Source organism: Tachyglossus aculeatus, chromosome 22, assembly GCF_015852505.1.
Source record: "Tachyglossus aculeatus isolate mTacAcu1 chromosome 22, mTacAcu1.pri, whole genome shotgun sequence".
In the NCBI taxonomy this organism is placed as follows: Eukaryota; Metazoa; Chordata; class Mammalia; order Monotremata; family Tachyglossidae; genus Tachyglossus; species Tachyglossus aculeatus.
In genome coordinates this window covers 42,081,100-42,107,201 of record NC_052087.1, presented here as the reverse complement: position 1 = coordinate 42,107,201, position 26,102 = coordinate 42,081,100, and the positions used below count along the sequence as shown (strand labels likewise).

At 51.8% G+C, this 26,102-nt stretch overlaps 1 protein-coding gene across 7 annotated transcripts in view; it reads right to left on the bottom strand.

Annotated features, from left to right (window-relative positions):
- The window catches only part of DENND2B (DENN domain containing 2B), a 318,048-nt gene that overhangs the window by 100,924 nt on the left and 191,022 nt on the right, over positions 1-26,102 (bottom strand). For 5 of the 7 annotated variants that reach the window (XM_038764635.1, XM_038764634.1, XM_038764636.1 and 2 more), the window contains one exon: positions 1,604-2,797. The exons of 1 other annotated variant lie outside the window; for it this stretch is intronic. In XM_038764635.1, coding sequence (XP_038620563.1) covers positions 1,604-2,797 — 1,194 coding nt within the window. Of the gene's footprint in view, positions 1-1,603; positions 2,798-24,475; positions 24,544-26,102 lie in introns of those variants that run through there. One more of the 7 variants, XM_038764639.1, reaches the window with a different exon arrangement.

Genomic DNA, 26,102 nt, shown 5'->3' with positions numbered 1-26,102 from the left:
TCCTCGACGTGTGATCATCTCAGCAGGACCTCCGAACCCGTGGGAACACAGATCTCTAGGTTTCCACAGAGGACCCCACAAGGCTGCGGGGGGTGGGGCTGGGGGAATCCTCTCCAGAAAGGAGTTGGAGGTGGAGGGTGGGAGAGAGGAGGCGGAGACCGCTTTGTCCTCCCATCCTCACAGCTCTTACTCCACAGCACTCTAGACTGTACGCTCACTGTGGGCAGGGAATGTGTCTGCTGTATTGCTATATTTGTACTCTCCGAAGCGCTTAGTACAGTGCTCTGCACATACGTGGCTCACTGGAAAGAACACGGGCTTGGGAGTCAGAGGTCATGTGTTCCAATCCCGGCTCCACTACTCGTCAGCTGTGTGGCTTTGGGCAAGTCACTTCACTTCTCTCAGTTATCTCATCTGCAAAATGGGGATGAAGACAGTGAGCCCCACGTGGGACAACCTGATCACCTGGTATCCACCCCAGCGCTTAGAACAGTGCTTGGCACATAGTAAGCGCTGAACAGATGCTATCATTATTATTATTATTTTTATAGTAAGTGCTCAATAAATACGACTGACTGGCTGACACAAGGCGTACATCCTAATCCCAGTTTTCCCAGTGCCCTAGCTGGCTGAGCGGCTGGGATAGTACCTCTCTCCCTGGTGACTAATACCGGCTTCACAATCACTCCCAGAGGAGCCTGCTTCTTTGGAAAGAAAGGTGTTTGCAGGCAGGAAAACAAAGCAAAGACACTTGGGGTGGCAGGTCATCACAGAGAGAAGGCGTAAAGCTCAAGCAGGAGTTGCCGGCCCTTGGGCCCGGGCGGACAGCCGGATGGAAGGAGGTTGCTAACTCCCCGCTGATCCCCACGCTCTTTATACGTCCTGAGCGCCAACCCCCTGGATTTCTGGGTCTGAATGAGGCCCTGGGACTCATGGCGTTTGACCTCAACAACGGCTGGCGGGAGATTTTCCCAGCTCTTCTCAAAGGATCACGCTTGGGATTTAGTGGATGGTATGAAAGCAGAGCACGGAGGCCGGGCCCAAACCCCAGAGAAGTGACACATAATCTTGACCATCCGGGGCGCGGAGTGTTCCGGAGGAGGGAGGGAGAGTGGTAGGATGGCTCTTCACAAGGAAGCTGACCTCTCCCAGCTCAGAGCTTGCCTAGAGTTGGGAGAAGAGCCAGACGGGTGGAAAGTGCTCTAGGTTTTCCCAGCTTCCCCCAAGTCCTCAATTCCCTGCCCTTGGGCCAGGGGTGGTGGGGGAGAGGGGAGGCCCTCCGGGAAGCCAACGTTGGTGTCGCGTGATTCAAGTGGGGGTCCAGAGATCTGCGCAAAGCACCCCGGAGATGATCCGAGGTCGACTAGGCCCGAACACCGTCCTGAGCGGCAGTGGGGCGTGGATCTCCCCACCCAACCCAGAACAGAATCTCCAGTGGAGAAGGAGAGGGATCCAGGCAACGCCAGACTCCCCGCTCGCATTTCCTCTCTTCCGCCCCCCACCAACTGCCTCCCTGAGAGAAGATGTTCCCAGGCAAAGCATTCGTGGTGACTTGAGTTTTGGGGGGACGGGGAGGGCAGGCCCGTTCTTCTCTTTTCATTACCTATTCTGGGACTTGCGATGAAAGCGCGGGTCTCTCTTCTGTCTCCTGGTGACCGGAGGGGCTGGGGTGGAGGGGAGAGGCGGGGGAGCAGCAGGCGTGGGGGAAGGAGGTAGACCGTTGCTCGGCTTACTCTTGTGGCTCTTGTCGGCCTCGTACTCAAAGGTGCGTTTGGGCTTGGGGACGGGGTTGACGGCCGGGTCGGGCGGCAGGTCGGGGCGGCCCGCGGGGGCAGCCGGCTGGCCGGCTCCGCTCCCCTCGGGTTCAGGGCGGGAGTCGGCGGGGCCCCCGCCCCGGCCGCCGCTGGCACCCCGAGCCTGGTCCTCCCCGGCGGGCGGGGCCCGCCTCCTCCCACGGTCCACGCTGTAGCAGCTGCTGGGCAGCTGGGGCAGGCCGCGGCCCGGCTGCTCCTTCAGGGCCTGCTCAATCTTCTGGATGCGGTTGAGCACCGCGGAGCTCTCCTTGCGGGCGTGGCCCTTGAGGAAGGCGTTGGCGGGCTCCGGCCGGCTAGGCCTCTTCTCCAGCCGAGGGCCGGGGTCCCGGGCAGGGGCGAGGGGCGGCGGCTCCTCCTCCTCCGTCTCGGGGTAGGAGCATTCGGAGAACGTCCTGCTCATCCTGCGGAAGCCCTTGAAGTCGAAGGCCTTGTCCGAGCCGCAGGGGGAGGGCAGCACGCTGGGGCAGCTCTCACTGCCGGACCGCTCGCCCCCGGGGCCCTCCCGCCTGTCCACGCACAGACTGGTCCGGGGTGGGGCCTCTCGACGGCCTTCCCATGCTGAGATCTTCTGCCGGACGCCCAGGGTCTGGGTGCGGGCGCCGGGGCGGCCCAGGGAGAGGCTCCTCGGATTAGGGCCCGGGCCCGGGGACAGCGGGCTCTGAGCGAGGGGGCGGCCGGCTACCACGTCCCCGGCCTGGGCCGCCCCCTGAAGGGTCTCCTTCTGATCCTCCCCTCTGGAGGCCGACAGTCTCTTGTCCGGGTGGCTGGCGTCGGTGGTCTCGATGGGGCGGCCGGCGGGGCTGGGATCCGAGGGGGGCGAGAGCAGGCCTCTCGAAGGGGTCCTCTGGGGACTCCAATCCTTGAGGAGCAGCCGGGAGCCGGGAACGTGGGAGAATCGGCCTGCCGAGGCTTCGCTGTCACTGAGCGGGTAGGACGGGCTCCTCGGCGGGGAAAGGACTGGAGGCGGAGAGACTGACTGAGACCTAGGAACAGAGAGACACAACAGTGAGCCACTCAGCTCAGCACAGACCCCTTGTTCGGTGGCCTCTTAGTCCTTTTTTTTTTTTTTTTTTTTGTAAATGCACTCGGTGACTTCTTCCCGCAGGTTTCTCGGGCTGGGAAATTATCCGTGGAAAGAGAGCTGAGATACTTCCCCGTCTGGGAAGTATTGTGCCGAGCAAAACGGCGGCTCACAGAGCCCCAGTCAGACAGGAAACAGATTCTCCTTCTGCCCAGATCTTACCCAGGGTCTACTCACTCTCAGAGAGAGAGAGAGAGCGAGAGGGAGAGAGAGAGAAAGAGACAGAGAGAGGAAGAGAAAAAGAGAGAGAGAGAGAGTGTCCCTGGAAGCTGCCATCACAAGACACGGCTTGTTTTTACACAGGAGAAGGAGGTGGGAGGGGAGAAAGAAGAGGAGGAGGAGGAGGAGGAGGAGGAGGAGGAGGGCCCTCCAGCTGGGGGACAGCACAGCTCAGAAGAAGGATCAAGTCTGGGAACAAGCTATTCCAGGAAGCAGGGAGGATAGAATCAGCAGAACCAAAGCTTGAACTCAAAGCCTTACAAGCATGCATGAGTCAGGTTACCCCTTAAGACCTAAATGAGCCCAAAGCCACATAAAGGCAGATGAAAAGGGAGAGTCCTCAATCCCTTGGAAGTTACTTGGAATAGACCGTCACTCTTGAACAAAGAGTGTGAGTGTGGGAGAGTGTGTGTGTATGGGTGGGTGCTGAGGGGCGGTCTCATGAGACGGGTACCGAGGTTGCTATTCTGTTCGCTACTTCCCCTTCATCGTCTCAGGGGCAAGCCGAGGCCAAGCCTAAGTTCATTCATTCATTCATTCAATCGTATTTATTGAGCGCTTACTGTGTGCGGAGCACTGTACTAAGCGCTTGGGAAGTCCAAGTTGGCAACATCTAGATATGGTCCCTACCCAACAGCGGGCTCACAGTCTAGAAGGGGGAGACAGACAACAGAGCAAAAGATATTAACAAAATAAAATAAATAGAATAGATATGTACAAATAAAAGAGAGTGATAAATATGTACAAAGTTCTTCCTAAGTTGTGAACTCTGCCCCCTTGGTCCCCTTTGCCCCCTGAGGGACCTTGCAGACTGCTCTCCCTCGTCAGCCCGAGCCAGCCACCATGCCCAGGCCCCGTCATCATCATCATCATCAATCGTATTTATTGAGCGCTTACTATGTGCAGAGCACTGTACTAAGCGCTTGGGAAGTACAAATTGGCAACATATAGAGACAGTCCCTACCCAACAGTGGGCTCACAGTCTAAAAGGGGGCCCCCCACCTCCCGGGGAGCTGCCCGCTGAGCAAACCAGTCATCGCTGGGCACATTCAGAAGACTGACTGGCCGACTGACTGACGAGGCACCCTGGCTGAACCACCAGGCCACTGGCTGGGCCTTCCTTTCTTTGGGTTGGAGCCTCCTGACTCTCTGGACAACACCCACAGTGAGGGAAATAATAATAACAATGACGGAGTTTGCTAAGCGCTTACTATGAGCCAGGCACTGTTCTAAGCTCTGGAGTAGATACACAGTAATCAGGTTGTCCCACGTAGGGCTCACAGTCTTAATCCCCAATTTACAGATGAGTAACTGAGGCCCAGGGAAGTTGTGACCTGCCTGAAAGTCACACAGCCGACAAGTGGAAGAGCCAGGATTAGAACCCACGACTTCTGACTCCCAAACCTGTGCCTTTTCCACTAAGCCACGCTGCTTCTATAAGGAAGGTACGGCCCATCTTGGTCTCCCAAAGTTCAAACTGGATTTTGCAAGACAGGTGCAAACACACACATCACAAAATCACACATTCTGTCTTCTCTCACCTGACCAGGCCCAACAGGACTCCCACTTTTTGCATCTCCTCTAATAGGAGGGGAAGACCAAGATTCTGCCGTGGGGCGGTTCAACGAGGCAGATACACCACAGAAAATGAGAACACACGCAAACATCCGCCCTGACACTCGCTGCCCAGAAGAGCTGCAAGAAAGGGGAGAAGAAGCCAAGCTGTGGCACAGCCCGAGAGAGGCACCTCCCAGATTTTCAAAGCTGGGATACTCCCTGGCAAGGGCTTGTCACGGTATCATTCACCCATGCCCAGTCCCCAGGGGGGCATCTCTCGAGCAGGGCTGTTGGAGCAGAGTCTGGAGTGGCTCCTGCCGGCTGCTAAAGGGGCTGTGATGTCGGCATCTCAATCCATTGAATTCTTTTTTCCTGCCTCCAGGATAGGGTTTCCCACCTCTTCTAAGCCCCAGGTGGAACCAGGGGGCCAATCGTTGGTCCCCAGAGCCTGGACCACCTCCAGATCTTTGCTTTGTCCCGTTCGAAAGGGAAAACTGAGACTTCTTTTTTTAAAAAAATTGGTGTTTGTTGAGCGCTTACCCTGTGTTAGCACTGTACTAAACCCTGGGGTAAATACAAGATAATCAGGTTGGACACAGTCCATGTCCTGCATGGGACTCACAGTCTTAATCCCCTCACTATACCTCATTCTCGCCCGTCCCGCCATCAACCCCCGGCCCACGTCCTCCCCCTGGCCTGGAATGCCCTCCCTCTGCACATCTGCCAAGCTAGCTCTCGTCCTCCCTTCAAAGCCCTACTGAGAGCTCACCTCCTCCAGGAGGCCTTCCCACACTGAGCCCCTTCCTTCCTCTCCCCCTCGTCCCCCCTCCATCCCTCCCGTCTTACCTCCTTCCCTTCCCCACAGCACCTGTATACATGTATATATGTTTGTACATATTCATTACTCTATTTATTTATTTTACTTGTACATATCTATTCTATTTATTTTATTTTGTTAATATGTTTGGTTTTGTTGTCTGTCTCCCCCTTCTAGACTCTGAGCCCACTGTTGGGTAGGGACTGTCTCTATATGTTGCCAACTTGAACTTCCCAAGCGCTTAGTATAGTGCTCTGCACACAGTAAGCACTCAATAAATATGATTGATTGATTGATCGATTGACTGATCCATCCCCTTGCTCCACCCATCACCCCAGAACGAGCAACCGAGAAAGAACGAAACTTGGGAGGGAATTTCAAGAAGGAGGGAAGGTGCCTTGTTACCTGGGAGGTCAGGAGCATGAAGCTAGAAGTGGGCAGGGAACGTGCCTATCGACTCTGTTGAATCCTCTCCCCACAGCATCTGTCCCCTCCCCATAGCACCTGTATATGTGTATGTATATGTATGTATATATGTTTGTACGTATTTATTACTCTATTTATTTATTTATTTGTACATATTTATTCTATTTATTTCATTTTGTTAATATATTTTGTTTTGTTCTCTGTCTCCCCCTTTTAGACTGTGAGCCCACTGTTGGGTAACGACCGTCTTGTTTGTTTTGTTTTATTTTATTTTGTTAATATGTTTTGTTTTGTTGTCTGTCTCCCCCTTCTAGACTGTGAGCCCGCTGTTGGGTAGGGACCGTCTCTAGATGTTGCCAACTTGTACTTCCCAAGCGCTTAGTACAGTGCTCTGCACACAGTAAGCGCTCAATAAATACGATTGAATGAATGAATGAATGAATGAATGAATGAATGAATGAATGAACCATCACCCGAGAAAGACCGAGACTTGGGAGGGAATTTCAAGAAGGAGGGAAGGTGCCTTGTTACCTGGGAGGTCAGGAGCATAAAGGACTCTGTTGAATCCCCTCCCACAGCACCTGTCCCCTCTCCACAGCACCTGTATATATGTTAATACATTTGTACGTATTTATTACTCTATTTATTTATTTATTTTATTTGTACATATTTATTCTATGTATTTTAATTTGTTAGTATGTTTTGTTTTGTTGTCTGTCTCCCCCTTCTAGACTGTGAGCCCACTGTTGGGTAGGGACTGTCTCTATATGTTGCCAACTTGTACTTCCCAAGCGCTTAGTACAGTGCTCTGCACACAGTAAGCGCTCAATAAATACAATTGAATGAAGAATGAATGAATGAATTGTACTCTCCTGAGAGCTTAATTCAGTGCTGTTTGTTGTGGACAGGGAACCTGTCTACCAACTGTCTTGTATGGTTCTCTCCCAAGCGCTTAGGTCAGCGCTCTGCACACATTAGGCACTCAATAAACACAGACTGACTGACTGATTGCTCTGTACACAGTAAGCACTCAGTGACTTTGGGCAAGTCACTTCACTTCTCTGGGCCTCAGTTACCTCATCCGTAAAATGGGGATGAAGACTGTGAGCCCCCCCGTGGGACAACCTGATTACCTCGCATCCCCCCAGTGCTTAAAACAGTGCTTTGCACATAGTAAGTGCTTAATAAATTCCATTATTATATAAATAATAATCCCCATCCCCACCCCTCCAGCCTTACCTCCTTCCCCTCCCCACAGCACCTGTAAATATGCATACATGTTTGTACGGATTTATTACTCTATTTATTTTACTTGTACATATTTATTCTTTTTATTTTAATTTGTTAATATGCTTTGTTTTGTTTTCTGTCTCCCCCTTTTAGACTGTGAGCCCACTGTTGGGTAGGGACCGTCTCTAGATGTTGCCAACTTGTACTTCCCAAGTGCTTAGTACAGTGCTCTGCACACAGTAAGTGTTCAATAAATACGATTGATTGATTGAATGAATGAATGAATAAATACCACTGACTGAATAATTAGATTTTGCAGAGTGGCTCTAGGGACCCCTGCCTCTGCTGGTTGCTTGCTGTGTGGCCTTGGGTGGGTCACTTAGCTTCTCTGTGCCTCAGCGTGGCTCAGTGGAAAGAGCCCGGGCTTTGGAGTCAGAGGTCACGGGTTCAAATCCCGGCTCCGCCACATGTCAGCTGTGTGACTTTGGGCAAGTCACTTCACTTCTCTGGGCCTCAGTTCCCTCATCTGTAAAACGGGGATCAAGACTGTGAGCCCCCCGTGGGACAACCGGATCACCTTGTAACCTCCTCAGCGCTTAGAACAGTGTTTTGCACATGGTAAGCGCTTAATAAATGCCATTATCATTATTATTATTACCTGTTCTCCCTCCTACTTAGCCTGTGTGCCTCTTGTGGGACAGCGACTGTGCATGACCTAATTAACTGGTTCCTACCCCAAATGCTTTAGAACAGTGTTTGACCCATAGTAAGCGCTTAACAAGTACCATAAAGAAGAAAAGAGAAAGAAGATGCCGTTCTTCTCTGAGCTCAAACGATGACTCCCCCCTGACTCTGGTTTCTCAGGCTCTGCATGTTCTGTGTCCTCTGCCTGTCCAATAAACAGAAGCCGGGGAGCGGGTCGGGAGTGGGGGTGGGAGGGAATCAGCACACGGTCTGTGCTCAGATTCCTTTTCCCGGGCTTCGTCTGACCCCTTCCCAACCGCTTCCGTTCAGGGGAGGATTTGGGAACCGATGACGGTGTCCACCCACTGGTGACACCAACCTGGCCTGGCGGAGAACAAAGGGGCTGAGCCCCCCAGGTCCAGCCTGGAGGGGCTTTTACTTGCTCAACTAGAGACAAACAAAAGTCCAGGGAAGTTTACAGAAGCAGAGGATGTGCTTCCTGCGATTTCAATGTGCTTGGTCTTTCTGTCCACCCTTGGCCCCCACCGCTGCCGGGGCAAAAGAAAAGAATGAAGGGGAGAGGAGGAAAAGAGAAGATGGGCGGATGCAGAATGAGAAAAGAGGAGGGATTGAGAGAAGAGAGGGAGCCAAGGAGGAAGAGGGGAGAAAAGGGGAAGGGGAGAAGAAGAAAGGGAGGAAGGTACACACGTGAACCTGAAAATGTGCTTGTGTTGTGTGTACATAAAGACCAACACCAAAGTCCTACTGCCTTAGAGAAGGCCCTTCCCTGCCCTGCCAGTCATTTCAACCCCTGAGCAAAGTAGCAAACAAACTCCCCATCTGCTTCCCCATCAGGGGCCAAGGGGGTCAGAGAGGTCCATTCATTCATTCAATCGTATTTATTGAGCGCTTACTGTGTGCAGAGCACCGTACTAAGTGCTTGGGAAGTACAAGTTGGCAACATATCGAGACGGTCCCTGCCCAACAACGGGCTCACAGTCTAGAAGGGGGAGACGGACAACAAGACAAAACACGTGGACAGATGTCGAGTCATCAGAATAAACAGAAATAATGCTGGATGCACATCATTAACACAGTAAATAGAATAGTAAATACGTACAAGTAAAATAGAGTAATAAATCTGTACAAATATATATACAGGTGATTTGGGGAGGGGAAGGAGGTAGGGTGGGGGGATGGGGAGGAGGAGAGGAAAAAGGGGGCTCAGTGTGGGAAGGCCTCCTGGAGGAGGTGAGCTCTCAGGAGGGCTTTGAAGGGAGGAAGAGAGCTAGCTTGGCGGATGTGCAGAAGTCCAGCCTTTTAAAGGCCAGAAGGGCAGGAAGGTTGCACCAGTCTTGGGCCTCTCCAGGTTCCCATTCAAGGCTGCTCTGATGCTCTTTTAGACTGTGAGCCCACTGTTGGGTAGGGACTGTCTCTATATGTCGCCAACTTGTACTTCCCAAGTACTTAGTACAGTGCTCTGCACACAGTAAGTGCTCAATAAATACGATTGATGATGATGATGATGATGGCCACCGGAAGCCAGAGGGGGGTCAGTTCCCCCAGGGCCGGGCGCTCGGAGCCGCGGGCCTCTCCGCCCAGGTGTAACTCTTGGCCCACATCCGTGGGGCTTTCCCATTTGCCCCAGCCCAGGCCCGGCGGGCCCTGGGGCAGCCCCGGGGAGGAGGAAGAGGTGGAAAAGGAAGGGGGCAGGGGGAGTTCCAGAAGGCACCTGGTGGCTTTCGTGGCTCCAGCTCTGACACCCCCTCCCGATCGCAGCCTCCCCTGGAAGAATCCCCCGGTTACGAGGAAGGATGAATCACCGCTGCCGGGACAAAAGCTGGCAGCGACCACTCCCCGGCTGGCACCCACCTTTGCCCGCTGGAAGCACGGACACCTTGGCCGGTTGGTGGGGAGTCTCAGCTCTGCCCCTCCGCATCGCTAACGGGTCTCCTTGACGCTCAAGGGGGCCGAGGGCACCTTGTGGGGTGAGGCCCAAGATGCTTAATCGATGAAGAAAATGACTCTTCCTGGTTTTTCTTGGGACGTGCCCAAACCTGGTCCCCCAAGCTTAGACAGATATTCGCTCCGATTTTGGGGTAATGCTCATTACAGCGCTCTTATTATACATTACACTAATAATAAATACTACTACTAATAATAATAATGACATTTATTAAATGTTTACTATGTGCAAAGCACTGTTCTAAGCACTGGGGAGGTTACAAGGTGATCAGGTTGTCACACGGGGGGCTCACGGTCTTATCCCCCATTGTCCAGATGAGGTAACTGAGGCCCAGAGAAGTGAAGTGACTTGCTCAAAGTCACACAGCTGACAAGATTTGAACCCATGACCTCTGACTCCAAAGCCCGGGCTCTTTCCACAGAGCCACGCTGCTCCTGTATGGAATTTCTTTCTTCTGAAGAGCTCAAAGCACTTTCTCATCTATTATTAGTCCTCAGAACATTTTTGCGGGGCTAGGAGGAGTAAAGACATTTTTTTTCTCCTCCCTGTTTTATAGATGATAAAACTGAGGCAGAGAGACACCAGGGACTGGCCCCAAATCCTTGATTTTTTTGTTTGTTTGTTTTATGGCACTTGTTAAGCACTTACTACGGGTCAAACTCTGTTCTAAGCACTGGGGTTAGTATAAGTCAACTAGGCTGGACACAGTCGCTGTCCCGCATGGGACTCACTGTCTGAAGTGGGAGGGAGAACAGGTATTGAATCCCCATTTAACAGTTGAGGAAACCAAGATACAGAGAAATTAAGTGACCAGCCCAAGGTCACACAGCTAACAATAGGCAGAGCCATTGGCAGAGGCAGGATTAGAACTCAGGTCCTCAGATTCCCAGGGCCATGCTCTTTTCCCTGGGCCAGGCTGCTTCCCTGTGAATTCCTCAAGTCCCTCCTAGTGCAGAGACTAGAACCTATAATAATAAATAATAATAATGATGATGGCATTTATTAAGCGCTTACTATGTGCAAAGCCCTGTTCTAAGCGCTGGGGGGGGGGGGATACAAGGTGATCAGGTTGTCCCACGGGGGGCTCACAGTCTTCATCCCCATTTTACAGATGAGGTAACTGAGGCTTAGAGAAGTTAAGTGACTTGCCTAAGGTCACACAGCAGACATGTGGCGGAGCCGGGATTTGAACCCATGACCTCTGACTCCAAAGCCCGGGCTCTTTCCACCGAGCCACGCTGCTTCTCCAACCTAAGAACCTAAGTCACTTCACTTCTCTGGGCCTCGGTTCCCTCATCTGTAAAATGGGGGTGGAGACTGTGAGCCCCACGGGGGGACAACCTGATCACCTTGTATCCCCCCAGCGCTTAGAACAGGGCTTTGCACATAGTAAGCGCTTAACAAATACCATTATTATTATTATTATTATCATCAGTTCTCGGACCGCCTCCTTTCCCCCAGGAGCCCTTCCCGAGCCCTTCCCCTCAGACCTCATCCAGTCATCATCAATCGTATTTATTGAGCGCTTACTGTGTGCAGAGCACTGTACTAAGCGCTTAGCGGGAGCCTCCAGTCCACCCGGAGGCTCCCGCAGCCCAGTTTTCGATGGCCTCGTGAAGCTGGGTGCTCTGGGTTTACTGGTCTGTGGTGTTTGGGAGAGGGAGGGAAGGGCAGGGTAGGGGTTGGTGGGATGGGGCTTTGACATTTGCCTGTTTACAGAAGATGCAGCTGTAAACATGTTGCCAAGAAAAACATCTCAACTCCTGCTCACCCTTAAGAAAGAAGGAACTAAACTGTAGCTCTTGGAAGCAAACAGGTATTAAATAACATCCTGGATCTGGTTAGGAGTGGGAAAAGCCCGGACCCTCCCCTCTCTCTCCCCCGGCCCTGACCAGGAGAGACTTCTTGGGCTTCCTGCCTGCCCAGCCGTCCGTCAGCCAACAGCCTCACCAGGCTCTCCGGAGGCAGGGTTCCGGGGGCTTCGGGTGAAGTGGTTTATTCGAGGAAAAGTGTCCAGGAATAGTTGAGATTTTGGTTTCTATTCCTGCTTTGCACAGACGTCAACAAGACCCTGCAGTCATGGCAGGAAGGGGGGAGAGAGGGACAGAAGTAGAGAGGATGAGAGACAGAAAAAGTGGGAAGAGGGAAAGGTGAAGGAGAAGAGAGGGAAGGAGGATACGAGAACCAATAGTGGATGGCACCCCCAGGGGGATTTGTTCCTCTGAGAAGCCCCACAAGATTATAAATTCCCACTAATAATAATAATAATGATGATGATGGCATTTGTTAAGCGCTTACTATGTGCCAAACACTGTTCTAAGCGCTGGGGAGATACAAGGTAGTCAGGTTGTCCTCCTAAGTGGGGCTCACAGTCTTAATCCCCATTTTCCAGAGGTAACTGAGGCACAGAGAAGTTAAATGACTTGCCCAAAGTCACACAGAAGACAAATGGCGGAGCCGGAATTAGAACCCATGACCTCTGATTCCCAAACCCTTGCTCTTTCCACTGAGCTTTGCTGCTTCTCACTAGAGTGTGAGCTCTCAGAGAACAGGGATCATGTCACTCAACTCTATTGTATTGTCAATCGAACTAATCAATGGTATTTCCTGAGCACTTAATATGTGCTGAGCACTGTACTAAGCGTCTGGGAGAGTACAATACAACAAAATTAGCAGATGCATTCCCTGCCCACTTTCCTCTCCCCAAGCCCTTTGTCCAGTGCTCTACACCCAGTAAGCATCCAATAAGTTTCTCTGTGGTATTTGCTAAGCACTTACTTGGAGCCAGGCACCGTACTAAGATAATAATAATAATAATAATTATGGCGCTTGTTAAGCTCTTACTATGTGCCAAGCGCTGTTCTAAGCGCTGGGGTAAATAGAAGGTAACCAGGTTGCCCCAAGTGGGGCTCACAGTCTCAATCCCCATTTTACAGATGAGGTCACTGAGGCACAGAGATCTCAATCCCCATTTTACAGATTGTGGCCCAGAGAAGTTAAGTGACTTGCCCAAGGTCACACAGCAGACGAGTGGTGGAGCTGGGATTAGAACCCACTCCCAAGCCCGCTCTTGCCACTAGGCCATGCCGTTCCTCGGGTTGGACAAGGTCCCTATCGCACATGGGCCTCAAAGTCTTTATCCCCGTTTTACAGATGAGGTAACTGAGGCCCAGAGAAGTGAAATGACTTACCCAAGGTCATACAGCAGGCAAGCGGCAGCGCCAGTATTAGAACCCTGGTCCTCTGACGCCCAGGCCCGTTCCACTAGGCCACGCTGCTTCATTTAATCGTATTTATTGAGCGCTTACTGTGTGCAGAGCACTGGACTAAGCGCTTGAGAAGTACAAGTTGGCAACATATAGAGATGGTCCCTACCAAACAGTGGGCTCACAGTCTAGAGCGCTTACAGTATGCAGAGCACTGTACTAAGCGTTTGGGAAGTACAAGTTGGCAACATATAGAGATGGTCCCTACCCAACAACGGGCTCACAGTCTAGAAGGGGGAGACAGAGAACAAAACAAAATATATTAACCAAATACAATAAATAGAATAAATATGTACAAATAAAATAGAGTAATAAATCCGTACAAACATGTATACAGGTGCTGTGGGGAAGGGAAGGAAGTAAGGCGGGGGTGATGGAGAGGGGGAGGAGGCTGCTTCTCTAAGTACCAATCAATCAATCAATCAATCAATCGTATTTATTGAGTTCTTACTGTGTGCAGAGCACTGTACTAAGTGCTTGGGAAGTACAAGTTGGCAACACGTAGAGACGGTCCCTACCCAACAGTGGGTTCACAGTCTAGAAGGGGGAGACAGAGAACAAAAAAAAAAAACATATTAACCCAATAAAATAGAATAGATATGTACAAGTAAAATAAATAAATAAATAGAGTAATAAACCCGTACAAACATATATACATATATGCAGGTGCTGTGGGGAAGGAAAGGAGGTAAGGCGGGGTGGATGGGGAGAGGAAGGAGGGGGCTCAGTCTGGGAAGGCCTCCTGGAGGAGGTGAGCTCTCAGTTGACAGAATGACGGGTTGATTAACCAGACATCTTCTCATCAGGGAACCTCCCTTTTATTGGCTCTTTCAGCCAGGGATTTTCCAGGTGGCTCTAACTTTCGTCCTCCGGAGCTCCATCTGGGAGAATAATCAAAAGAAACTTTCCTTTCCTGGTGTTGGTTCTTTCCAGCAGAGGCGGGACTGAGGAGACCGTCTCGGGTCTGCTGCTGGTCCGGCTTTTCCCCTGAGCCCATTGCTGGTTTTTTAAAAATGATCTCCTTCATTATTTTATGGTATTTGTTAAGCACTTACTGCATAGCAGGCACTGTACTAATAGATGGGGTTGGCTAGACTGTGAGCCCGCTGGGGACTGTCTCCATCTGTTGCCGAATTGTACTTTCCAAGCGCTTAGTACAGTGCTCTGCACACAGTAAGCTCTCGGTAAATACGACTGAATGAATGGACACAAACTAACTAATCAGGTTGGACACAGTCCATGTCCCATATAAGGCTCACAGACTTAATCCCCATTTTACAGATGGTAATAATAATAATAACAATGTTGGTATTTGCTAAGCGCTTGCTATGTGTACGTTGCCAACTTGTAATAGTAATAATAGTATTTGTTAAGCGCTTACTATGTGCAAAGCACTGTTCTAAGCGCTGGGGGGATACAAGGTGATCACGTTGTCCCACGTGGGGCTCACAATCTTAATCCCCATTTTACAGATGAGGTAACTGAGGCCCAGAGAAGTTAAGTGACTTGCCCAAAATCACACAGCTGATGGTTGGCGGAGTCGGGATTTGAACCCATGACCTCTGACTCCAAAGCCCGGGCTCTTTCCGCTGAGGCACGCTGCTTCTCAAGCAGCGCTTGTACTTCCCAAGCGCTTAGTACAGTGCTCTGCGCACAGTCAGCGCTCAATAAATACGACTGAATGAATGAATGAATGTGTTAAGCACTGTTCTACGCACTGGGGTAGATACAAGCTAATCAGGTTGGACACATGGGGCTCACAGACTAAATCCCCAATTTGCAGATGAAGTAACTGAGGCCCAGAGAGAAATAAAAATATTTATTTATTTTATTTGTACATATTTATTCTATTTATTTTATTTTGTTAATATGTTTTGTTTTGCCGTCTGTCTTCCCCTTCTAGACTGTGAGCCCGCTGTTGGGTGGGGACCGTCTCTAGATGTTGCCAACTTGTACTTCCCAAGCGCTTAGTAACAGTGCTCCGCACACACTAAGCGCTCAATTAATAGCGTGGCTTAGCGGAAAAAGCCCGGGCTTTGGAGTCAGAGGTCATGGGTTCGAATCCCGGCTCCACCACATGTCTGTTGTGTGACCTTGGGCAAGTCACTTAACTTCTCGGAGCCTCAGTTACCTCACCTGTAAAATGGGGATGATGACTGTGAGCCCCACGTAGGACAACCTTGTATCCCCCCCAGTGCTTAGAACAGTGCTTTGCACATAGTAAGCGCTTAACAAATGCCATTATTATTATTATTATTAATAAATATGACTGAATGAATGAAGGAAAGAAAGTGACTTGCCCAACGTCCCACAGCAGACAAGTGGCAGAGCCGGGATTAGAATCCAGGTCCTTCTGGCTCCCAGGCTCACGGTCTACCCACTCCGCAATGCTGCTTCTTTATTTATTTATTTTACTTGTACATATCTATTCTATTTATTTTATTTTGTTAATATGTTTTGTTTTGTTCTCTGTCTCCCCCTTCTAGACTGTGAGCCCACTGTTGGGTAGGGACCGTCTCTATATGTTGCCAACTTGTACTTCCCAAGCGCTTAGTACAGTGCTCTGCACACAGTAAGAGCTCAATAAATACGATTGATTGATTAATTGATTGATTTTGCAGATGAGGGAACTGAGGCACAGAGAACTAGAGGAGGAGTAGGAGGAGGCCTCACCTCCTCCACGAGGCCTTCCCAGACTGAGCCCCCTCCTTCCTCTCCCCCTCATCCCCCTCTCCATGCCCCCGCCTTACCTCCTTCCCTTCCCCACAGCACCTGTATATATGTATATATGTTTGTACGTCTTTATTACTCTATTTATTTATTTATTTTACTTGTGCATATCTATTCTATTTATTTTATTTTGTTAATATGTTTGGTTTTGTTCTCTGTCTCCCCCTTCTAGCCTGTGAGCCCACTGTTGGGTAGGGACGGTCTCTAGATGTTGCCAACTTGGACTTCCCAAGCGCTCAGTCCAGTGCTCTGCACACAGTAAGCGCTCAATAAATACAATTGATTGATTGATTGATTGATTGATTGATTGCTTCTCATTGCCGTCGCCATTGCCGTGCCCTGCCTTTGCGAGGCACTGAGGCAGGGAGCTGGATGGACAGCCCCTCCCCAAAAGAGCAGAGTTCAAGAACCAGCTGGGGAACGCCCCGAGATCCTGAGCTGGGGAGGAGGAGGATGGCTCAGCTTTCTGGGTCGGGCATCTGAGTCTGGAGCTGGCCCCAGAGTCATCATCATCATCATCATCATCATCAATCGTATTTATTGAGCGCTTACTGTGTGCAGAGCACTGTACTAAGCGCTTGGGAAGTACAAATTGGCAACATATAGAGACAGTCCCTATCCAACAGTGGGCTCACAGTCTAAAAGAGTCCATCGATCAACAGCGTTTATGGCTCAGTGGAAAAGATCCCAGGCTTGGGAGTCAGAGGTTGCGGGTTCAAATCTCGCTCCGCCGATTGTCAGCTGGGTGATTTGGGGCAAGTCACCACTTTTCTGTGCCTCAGCCAAGCTAGCTCTCTTCCTCCCTTCAAGGCCCTACTGAGAGCTCCCCTCCTCCAGGAGGCCTTCCCACACTGAGCCCCTTCCTTCCTCTCCCCCTCGTCCCCCTCTCTATCCCCCCATCTTACCTCCTTCCCTTCCCCACAGCACCTGTATATATGTATATATGTTTGTACATATTTCTTACTCTATTTATTTATCTTACTTGTACATATCTATTCTATTTATTTTATTTTGTTAGTATGTTTGGTTTTGTTCTCTGTCTCCCCCTTTTAGACTGTGAGCCCACTGTTGGGTAGGGACTGTCTCTATATGTTGCCAACTTGTACTTCCCAAGCGCTTAGTACAGTGCTCTGCACACAGTAAGCGCTCAATAAATACGATTGATGATGATGATATCTATTCTATTTATTTTATTTTGTTAGTATGTTTGGTTTTGTTCTCTGTCTCCCCCTTCTAGACTGTGAGCCCGCTGTTGGGTAGAGACTGTCTCTATGTGTTGCCGACTTGTACTTCCCTAGCGTTTAGTACAGTGCTCTGCACACAGTAAGTGCTCAATAAATACGATTGATTGACTGATTGATCTGTAAAATGGGGATGAAGACTGTGAGTCCCATGTGGGACAACCTGATTACCCTGTATCTCCCCCTGTGTTTAAAACAGTGCTCGGCATATAGTAAGTGCTTACCAATACCATCATTTATTATTCATTCATTCATTCATTCAATCGTATTTATTGAGTGCTTACTGTGTGCAGAGCACTGTACTAAGCACTTGGGAAGTACAAGTTCATTATCATCTACTGGGTGTAGAGCACTGTACTGAGGGCGTGGGAGAGTACAATGGAGTAAATAGAGAAGCAGCGTGGCTCAGTGGAAAAGAGCCCGGACTTTGGAGTCAGAGGTCATGGGTTCAAATCCCGCTCTGCCACTTGTCTGCTGCATGACTTTGAGCAAGTCACTTCACTTCTCTGGGCCTCAGTTACCTCATCTGGAAAATGGGGATTAAAACTGTGAGCTCCAAGTGGGACAACCTGATCACCTTGTAACCTCCCCAGTGCTTAGAACAGTGCTTTGCACAAAGTGCTTAATAAATGCCATTATTATTATTATTATTGTCAGCTGTGTGACTTTGGGCAAGTCACTTAATTTCTCTGTGCCTCAGTTTCTTCATCTGTAAAATGGGGATGAAGACTGTGAGCCCCCCCATGGGACAACCTGATCACCTTGTAACCTTCCCAGGGCTTAGAACAGTGCTTTGCACATAGCAAGCGCTTAATAAATGCCATTATTATTATTATATCAATCAATCAAAGGTATTTATTCAGAGCTTTGTCCGGAACACCTTACTGACGGCTTGGAAAAGTACGATGGAGAAAATAGATATCAATCAATCCATCATATTTATTGAGCGCTTACTGTGCGCAGAGCACTGCACGAAGAACGCGGGAGAGTACGGCATGACAACATAAAAGACACATTCCCCGCCCATATCGAGCTTACAATTGACGGTATTTATCGAACGCTCCCTTTGTACCGAGCACTATATTAGGTGCTTGGAAAAGTACAATAGACTGAGTAGACGAAAATCCCCACCTTCCGGGAGCTTACGGCGCAACGCGGGGGGGGAAAGACGTTAAAATCAATTCCAGGTAAGGGGAGCTTCTCAGGGCAAGGATCCGTCTCCCCCCAGGATCGTGAACCCAGCAGCGGGTCAGACCCACCCCGCCGCTTTCCTCAAGTCAAGTGACTTCTGAAGCCTCCGGAAATCCCCACCGCCCAGGCCGCAGAGACACGTGGCCGTGCCAGCTTCACGGCAGCCCAGAAAACCGCCAGGGTGGAGGCGGAAGGAATTCCGCACCCACCTGGGGAACGGTCCAAACTCCTTCTGGGGAATTCGGCCGTGATGCAAGACCACCGGCTCATTCCGCAGCGCGAGCTGATCGGCGCGCTCGGACCCCGGAGGAGGACGGGGGTGCTTGGGGTGGCCCTGCCGGCCTCCCTTTTTCACGGCTCTCCCCCTCTAGACTGTAAGCTCTTTGTGGGCAGGAAGCGTGTCCGTTTATTGTTGCACTGTACCCTCCCAAGCGCTCTACACACGGTACGTGCTCAATGACAGAACAACGGGTTGACTAACCAGCCATTAGAGCCAAAGACGTGACAGGTACCACCACCGGCCGGGAGACGTCTAAGAGGACGAGGATGCGGAAGCCCGGAGCAGCTCAGTGCCCCTATCTTGGCTCCCAGCCTGCCCTCCAGGTGACCCGAAGACCCGGTCTACACCCGCCTCAGGCCAATAACTCACTTGGTCTGGTCCTCGTTGTCTACCGAATGGTGGGGGACCCACTTAGAGACTCCCGCAGCCCAGCCAAGGGAGGTAAAACAGCGTGGCCTAGTAGAAAGAGCACGGAACTGAGAGTCAGAGGACCTGAGTTTGAATCTCGGCGCTGCCAACTGCTCTGCCAATCGCTGGCTGTGTGACCTCGGGCAAGTCGCTTCACTTCTCTGGGCCTCAGTTTCCACAACTGTAAAATGGGGATTCAATACCCGTTCTCCCTCCTGCTTCAGCCCGTGAGCCCCATGACTCACTGACTTGTCCCTACCCCGGCGCTTAGAACAGAGTTTGACAGAGTAAGCGCTCAACAAGTACCGTAAAAAAACAGAAACAAAAAACCCAACTCGTTGCTTGGGGAGTGAGAGCCGCCACACAGCTCCTTGGATTGGCAGGACGTCACTTCACTAGGAGTCGGCTAGCCCCACTTGCAGAGGTGGCCCTACTCGAGCAGCAGCTGCTTGACATTATTCCACCCCTGCAGCCAGGCCCTGGCGGGGTGGGGAGGCGGAGAGGGGGTGTTAGGTAGTTTCCAAACTGATTCAGCCCCGTGATGATGCCAGAGACCAAACTCCCAATTACAAACCGGAGCCCGTCCTTGGCTCCAGAAAGCTTGGCAAACCGATCGATCGATCGCGGGTTTTTACTGAGCACCTCCCGGGTCTACAGCACCATGCTGAACACTTGGACGCCAATGCTACAGGTAAAAAGACAACCCCCGTCCTCAATTTCTGCTCACAATCTAATGACCCTCGAGGCCTCCCGGTTTCTACTCTCCATCTTGAGAGTTCTGTCGGTTCTTCCCTATGCAAGCAAATGGAGAGGGACGGCCCGGAGAAGTAAAATCCACCAAAGACCCCAAAGGACAGATGCGGGTCCCTCTGCGTCCCTGTCCCTCCTACTAGAGCGGACGGCAATGGGTGGTTCATTTACGTTCCCCCTCCCTGTTTGCGTCTCAGTCCCAGTTCACCCACCGAGGAGGGAAATGCCCAGAAATGGAGCAGGAGGAACTGAGAGTAGACAAGTCAGGGAGGCCAGACCTTCCTCCCAGTGAGTTTTCGGATCCTATTTAATCGAGTGTCAGGTCGGGGAAAGGCGGCAGGGCTGGGGGCAGATTCGGGGTGCCCCTGGGACCTGTTCCCCCTGGGCCAACCCACCCGGGGGGTGGCCAGGATGAGGATTGCCCTTTCTAGATCCCTCTTCAGCCAAAGGCCCTCCTGTCAAGGCAGCGGGCTGGCCGCAGGGGATGAGTCAGACACCTCTTCTCAAACCGGTGAGGAGCGGGAAAGTGGTTCCCAGACATTTCTCCAGGTGAGCCATCAAGGCTGCCCTGGGCTCCCCAGGCCCGACCTAGCCTTCGGAGAGCTCAGCAGGGAAGAAAGGAAAGAAGGAAGGAAGAAACGGAGGAAAAGATGGAAAGGAGCAGTGTGGCTTAGTGGAAAGAGCATGGGCTTTGGAGTCGGAGGTCATGGGTTTGAATCCCGCCTCCACCACACGTCTGCTGTGTGACCTTAGGCAAGTCACTTAACTTCTTGGAGCCTCAGTTACCCCATCTGTAAAATGGGGATGATGACTGTGAGCCCCACGCGGGACAACCTGATCACCTTGTATCCCCCCAGTGCTTAGAACAGTGCTTTGCACATAGTACGCGCTTAACAAATGCCATTATTATTATTATTATTAAGGGAGGAGGGAGGGAGGGAGGGAGGGAGGGGAGAAAGGAGAGAGGGAGGGAAGGAGGGAGACAGGAAGGGAGAGAGGGAGGGAAGGAGGGAGACAGGAAGGGAGAGAGGGAGGGAAGGAGGGAGACAGGAAGGAAGAGAGGGAGGGAAGGAGGGAGGAAGGGAGGAAGGGAGGAAGGAAGGAAGGAAGGAAGGAAGGAAGGAAGGAAGGAAGGAAAGAAGGAAGGAGGGAGGGAGGGAGGGAGAGAGGGAGGGAAGGAGGGAGACAGGAAGGGAGAGAGGGAGGGAAGGAGGGAGACAGGAAGGGAGAGAGGGAGGGAAGGAGGGAGACAGGAAGGAAGAGAGGGAGGGAAGGAGGGAGGAAGGGAGGAAGGGAGGAAGGAAGGAAGGAAGGAAGGAAGGAAGGAAGGAAGGAAGGAAGGAAAGAAGGAAGGAGGGAGGGAGGGAGGGAGAGAGGGAGGGAAGGAGGGAGACAGGAAGGGAGAGAGGGAGGGAAGGAGGGAGACAGGAAGGAAGAGAGGGAGGGAAGGAGGAAGAGAGGAAGGAGGGGAGGGAGGGAAGAAGGGAGGAAGGAAGGAAGGAAGGAAGGAAGGAAGGAAGGAAGGAAGGAAGGAAGGAAGGAAGGAAGGAGGGAGGGAGGGAGGAAAGGAGGGAGGGAGGGAGGGAAGGAGGGAGGGAAGGAGGGAGGGAGGGAAGGGAAGAGCATGGACCAGTCCCCCGCATCTACACCCTGGCCTCAGTGCACCTTGCCAGGAGCAAGGAACCACAGAAATGCTGGACGAAGTCCTGACAGCAGGACCCTCAGCCCACAAGAACCACTTCTGCCACTTTGGGCTTTCAAAGCCACGAGCAAGAACATTTCAGCAGGCATCGGGTCCTGTTCCTCTCCTGCCCCCAGCAGCCTCTGCGGCTCAGCTCCGGCCCAGGGCCCACCCCAGATCAGAGCGGGGCAGGCCAGGCCTGGACTGTGTGCTGGCCGCCTGGACTGTGTGCTGGCCGCCTGGACTGTGTGCTGGCCGCCTGGACTGTGTACCGGCCGCCTGGACTGTGCTGTGCCGGCCTCCCGGGCAGCCCACCTGTGGACGAACCACACAGGCCACCGAGCCCTGGGGCTCCGCTCCACTGGCAAACTCCCGGGCCGGGCAGGAGCCCGTTGAATCCAGGGGCTGCATCCTCTCGGTTGGATGCCCAGTTCCTCTGTCCCCGGCTCTGACAAGACCTGCCAGTTTCTCACAGGGAAAACGGGGCTCCCCAAAAACCTTCCTAGGGAGGAGGTTGTCCCTGGAGCAGAAAGTAGCATCCCTAGCATCCCCCCAACTCCACACACACACACACACACACACATGCCCACTCAACACACCCACTCTGCTCCATCCACTCACAAACCACTCCATCTACACGCACACACCCTCAACACACCCACCCCACCCCATCTACACATACCCTCACACACCCAACATACCCACCCTGCTCCATCCACACATACATAAACACAAACACACACACCCAACACACCCACCCGGCTCCATCCACACACACATAATACGATGGCATTTATTAAGCGCTTACTATGTGCAGGTGCTCAGCACACAGTAAGTGCTCAATAAATACAACTGATTGAATGATGGTCTATCACCAGTTTCCAAATTCCTTCTAGATGCTTTCTTCAGCAGACTTCACTTAGGTGAACTCTTACATACAAAGCTAGGTCAATGGTTCTTAAGGAACGGGAATCAATCAGTGGCATTTACTGAGTGCTTACTGTTTGCCGAGCACTGTACTAAGTGCTTGGGAGAGTACAATATATTGTATGTTCCTCTATCAATCAATTATATTTGAAAACTTACTAAATGCCAAGTACTGTATTAAGCACTTGGGAGAGTACAACAGAATGCCCAGGGTTGGGAGTCTGAGCTCACGGGTTCTAATAGCTCTGCCACTTGTCTGCTGTGTGGCCTTGGGCGAGTCACTTCACTTCTCTGGGCCTCAGCGACCTCATCTGCAAAATGGGGATTGAGACTGCGAGCCCTACGTGGGACAACCTGATTACTTTGTATCCACCTTGGTGCTTAGAACAGTGCTTGGCACATAGTAAGTGCTTAATAAATACCATCATTATCATTTATTATTATTATTATAACTATATACATACACACCGAACCCTCACACCCTGCTTCATCCACATTGATACACACACCCAACACACCCACCCCACTCCATTAACACACAAACCACACACACCCAGCTCCATCCACCCAAACACACATTCACTCCCACCTCACTCCATCCACACACACCCCCCCCAAACACACCCACCCCACTCCATCCACACACAGATATACCCGGGCTTGGGAGTCTGAGCACATGGGTTCTAATTCCAGCTCTGCCACTTGTCTGCTGTGTGGCCTTGGGCAAGTCACTTCACTTCTCTGGGCCTCAGTGACGTCATCTGCAAAATGGGGAGTAAGACTGCGAGCCCCACGTGGGACAACCTGATTACTTTGTATCCACCCCGGTGCTTAGAACAGTGCTGGGCACATAGTAAGTGCTTAACAAATACCATCATTATTAATTATTATTATATACATACACACCAAACATCCGCACCTTGCTTCATCAACATTCCTACACACACCCAACACACCCACTCCACTCCATTAACACACAAACCACACACACCCCGCTCCATCCGCCCAAACACACATTCACTCCCACCATGCTCCATCCATACACATGCAAGTGCTTAGTACAGTGCTCTGCACACAGTAAGCGCTCAATAAATAAGACTGAATGAATGATTGCATGTGTGTGCGCGCGCGCACACACACACAAACACACACACACCCCAAACACACCCTCCCGCTCCATCCCTCGGGGCAATGGTCCTGTCCCTTCTCACCCTGTTCGTTCATTCATTCAATCGTATTTATTGAGCACTTACTGTGTGCAGAGCACTGTACTAAGTGCTTGGGAAGTACAAGTTGGCAACATACAGAGACGGTCCCTACCCAACAGTGGGCTCACAGTCTAGAAGGGGGAGACAGAGAACAAAACAAAACATATTAACAAAATCAAATAAATAGAATAAAATGTCTCGTCCCCTGACAGGCCGTCCAGGAGGCCCATCTGCCGGCTTCCTCGATGGGAAGCCCCGTTGACCGTCTCCACAGGGATGTCACCCGCTTCCCTGTTCCACAGGGATGTCACCCGCTTCCCCGCTCCACGGGGATGTCACCCGCTTTCCCGCTCCACAGGGATGTCACCCGCTTCCCCCCTCCACAGGGATGTCACCCACTTCCCCGCTCCACAGGGATGTCACCCGCTTCCCCAAGCAGAGTGGCTCAATGGAAAGAGCCCGGGCTTTGGAGTCAGAGGTCATGGGTTCAAACCCCGGCTCCGCCAATTGTCAGCTGTGTGACTTTGGGCAAGTCACTTCACTTCTCTGGGCCTCAGTTACCTCATCTGTAAACTGGGGATTAAGACTGTGAACCCCCCGTGGGACAACCTGATCACCTTGTAACCTCCTCAGCGCTTAGAACAGTGCTTCGCACATAGTAAACGCTTAACAAATGCCATCATTATCATTATTATTATTATTATTCCCCGCTCCACGGGGATGTCACCCGCTTCCCCGCTCCACGGGGATGTCACCCGCTTCCCCGCTCCACGGGGATGTCACCCGCTTCCCCGCTCCACGGGGATGTCACCCGCTTCCCCGCTCCACGGGGCTGTCACCCGCTTCCCCGCTCCACGGGGCTGTCACCCGCTTCCCCGCTCCACGGGGATGTCACCCGCTTCCCCGCTCCACGGGATGTCATGCACTTCCCCGCTCCAGAGGGATGCCACCCGCTTCCCCGCTCCACAGGGATGTCACCCACTTCCCCGCTCTGCTTACCTTCCCATTAGGTGCTGCTCTCCCTCTGGGCCTGGGCCGCTGGGCCGGGCCTCCTTCCCTCGGCTCACATGGCCCCGGGAAAGACGGGAAAGACGGAGCCGAAGGCAGCTCCCGGCCAGCCAGCTCCTCCCTCCCGCCCTCCTGCTTCGGCCGGGAAGGCCCTGGGCAGGATCTTCTCCAAGAGACCAAGCAAAAGCAGCCGACCCACCCCTCAGGCCTCCGGCCTGCCACCCCCTCCTCTCCCTCGCAGGCCCACGCCACCCAAGGAGGCAGCGGGGCCTAGTCGCCGGGCACTTCAAGATCCCGGAGAGTCGAGGCCCGGGCGAAGTGAGTCCAAAGTCAACCCCACGGGCAGCTTCCCACGCAGGGCCCAGCTCCGGCCAAGCCCCGAGGGACACGCATTCGCGGAGCGGAGAGGAACCCGGGGACACGGGTCCTCCGCTAATTGCAACATCTAGTAAATTCCTGGCGGCAGATACGGAGTGGCAGGGGTGAGCCAGACGGCGCTGCCTCCCTCTGGAATTAACCGTGGAAGTGCCGGGTGGCCGGCCTCCTGCTCCTGAAGCCTACCGGCCTGCCCGCCCCCAGGACAGGGCCGCCCTGGGCTGAGAGCCGGGCACAGCCCACGCCCGGTGGCAGGAGTCCCTGCTGCACGGCGGGCACTGCTGAAGATGGGTGAAAATGGAAAACTCAGCTCCCTTCCGCATCACCACAACTCCCTCCCTTTGCTCTTCTCCCCCTCCCCGCCCCATAGCACTTACGTATATTTGTATATGTCTACAATTCTATGTATATATATTGATGCCTGTTGACTGATCTCTGTCCGCCCTCCCCCCCTAACCAGACTGTGAGCCCATTGTGGGCAGGGATCGTCTCTCTTTATTGCTGTAGCGTACTTAATATGTTTTGTTTTGTTGTCTGTCTCCCCCTTCTAGACTGTGAGCCCACTGTTGGGTAGGGACCATCTCTATATATTGCCAACTTGTACTTCCCAAGCGCTTAGTACAGTGCTCTGCACACAGTAAGCTCTCAATAAATACGATTGAGTGATTGATTCCCAAGTGCTTAGTTCATTCATTCATTCATTCAATCGTATTTATTGAGCGCTTACTGTGTCCAGAGCACTGGACTAAGTTCAGTGTACTGTACTAGTTCAGTGCTCTGCACGCAGTAAGCGCTCAATAAATACGATTGAATGAATGAATGAATGAATGAATGAAGCTAGCTCTCTTCCTCCCTTCAAGGCCCTACTGAGAGCTCACCTCCTCCAGGAGGCCTTCCCAGACTGAGCCCCTTCCTTCCTCTCCCCCTCGTCCCCCTCTCCATCCCCCCCATCTTACCTCCTTCCCTTCCCCATAGCACCTGTATATATGTATATATGTTTGTACATATTTATTACTCTATTTATTTATGTATTTTACTTGTACATATCTATTCTATTTATTTTATTTTGTTAGTATGTTTGGTTTTGTCTCCCCCTTTTAGACTGTGAGCCCACTGTTGGGTAGGGACTGTCTCTATATGTTGCCAATTTGTACTTCCCAAGCGCTTAGTACAGTGCTCTGCACACAGTAAGCGCTCAATAAATACGATTGATGATGATGATGAATGAATGAATGCTCTGCAG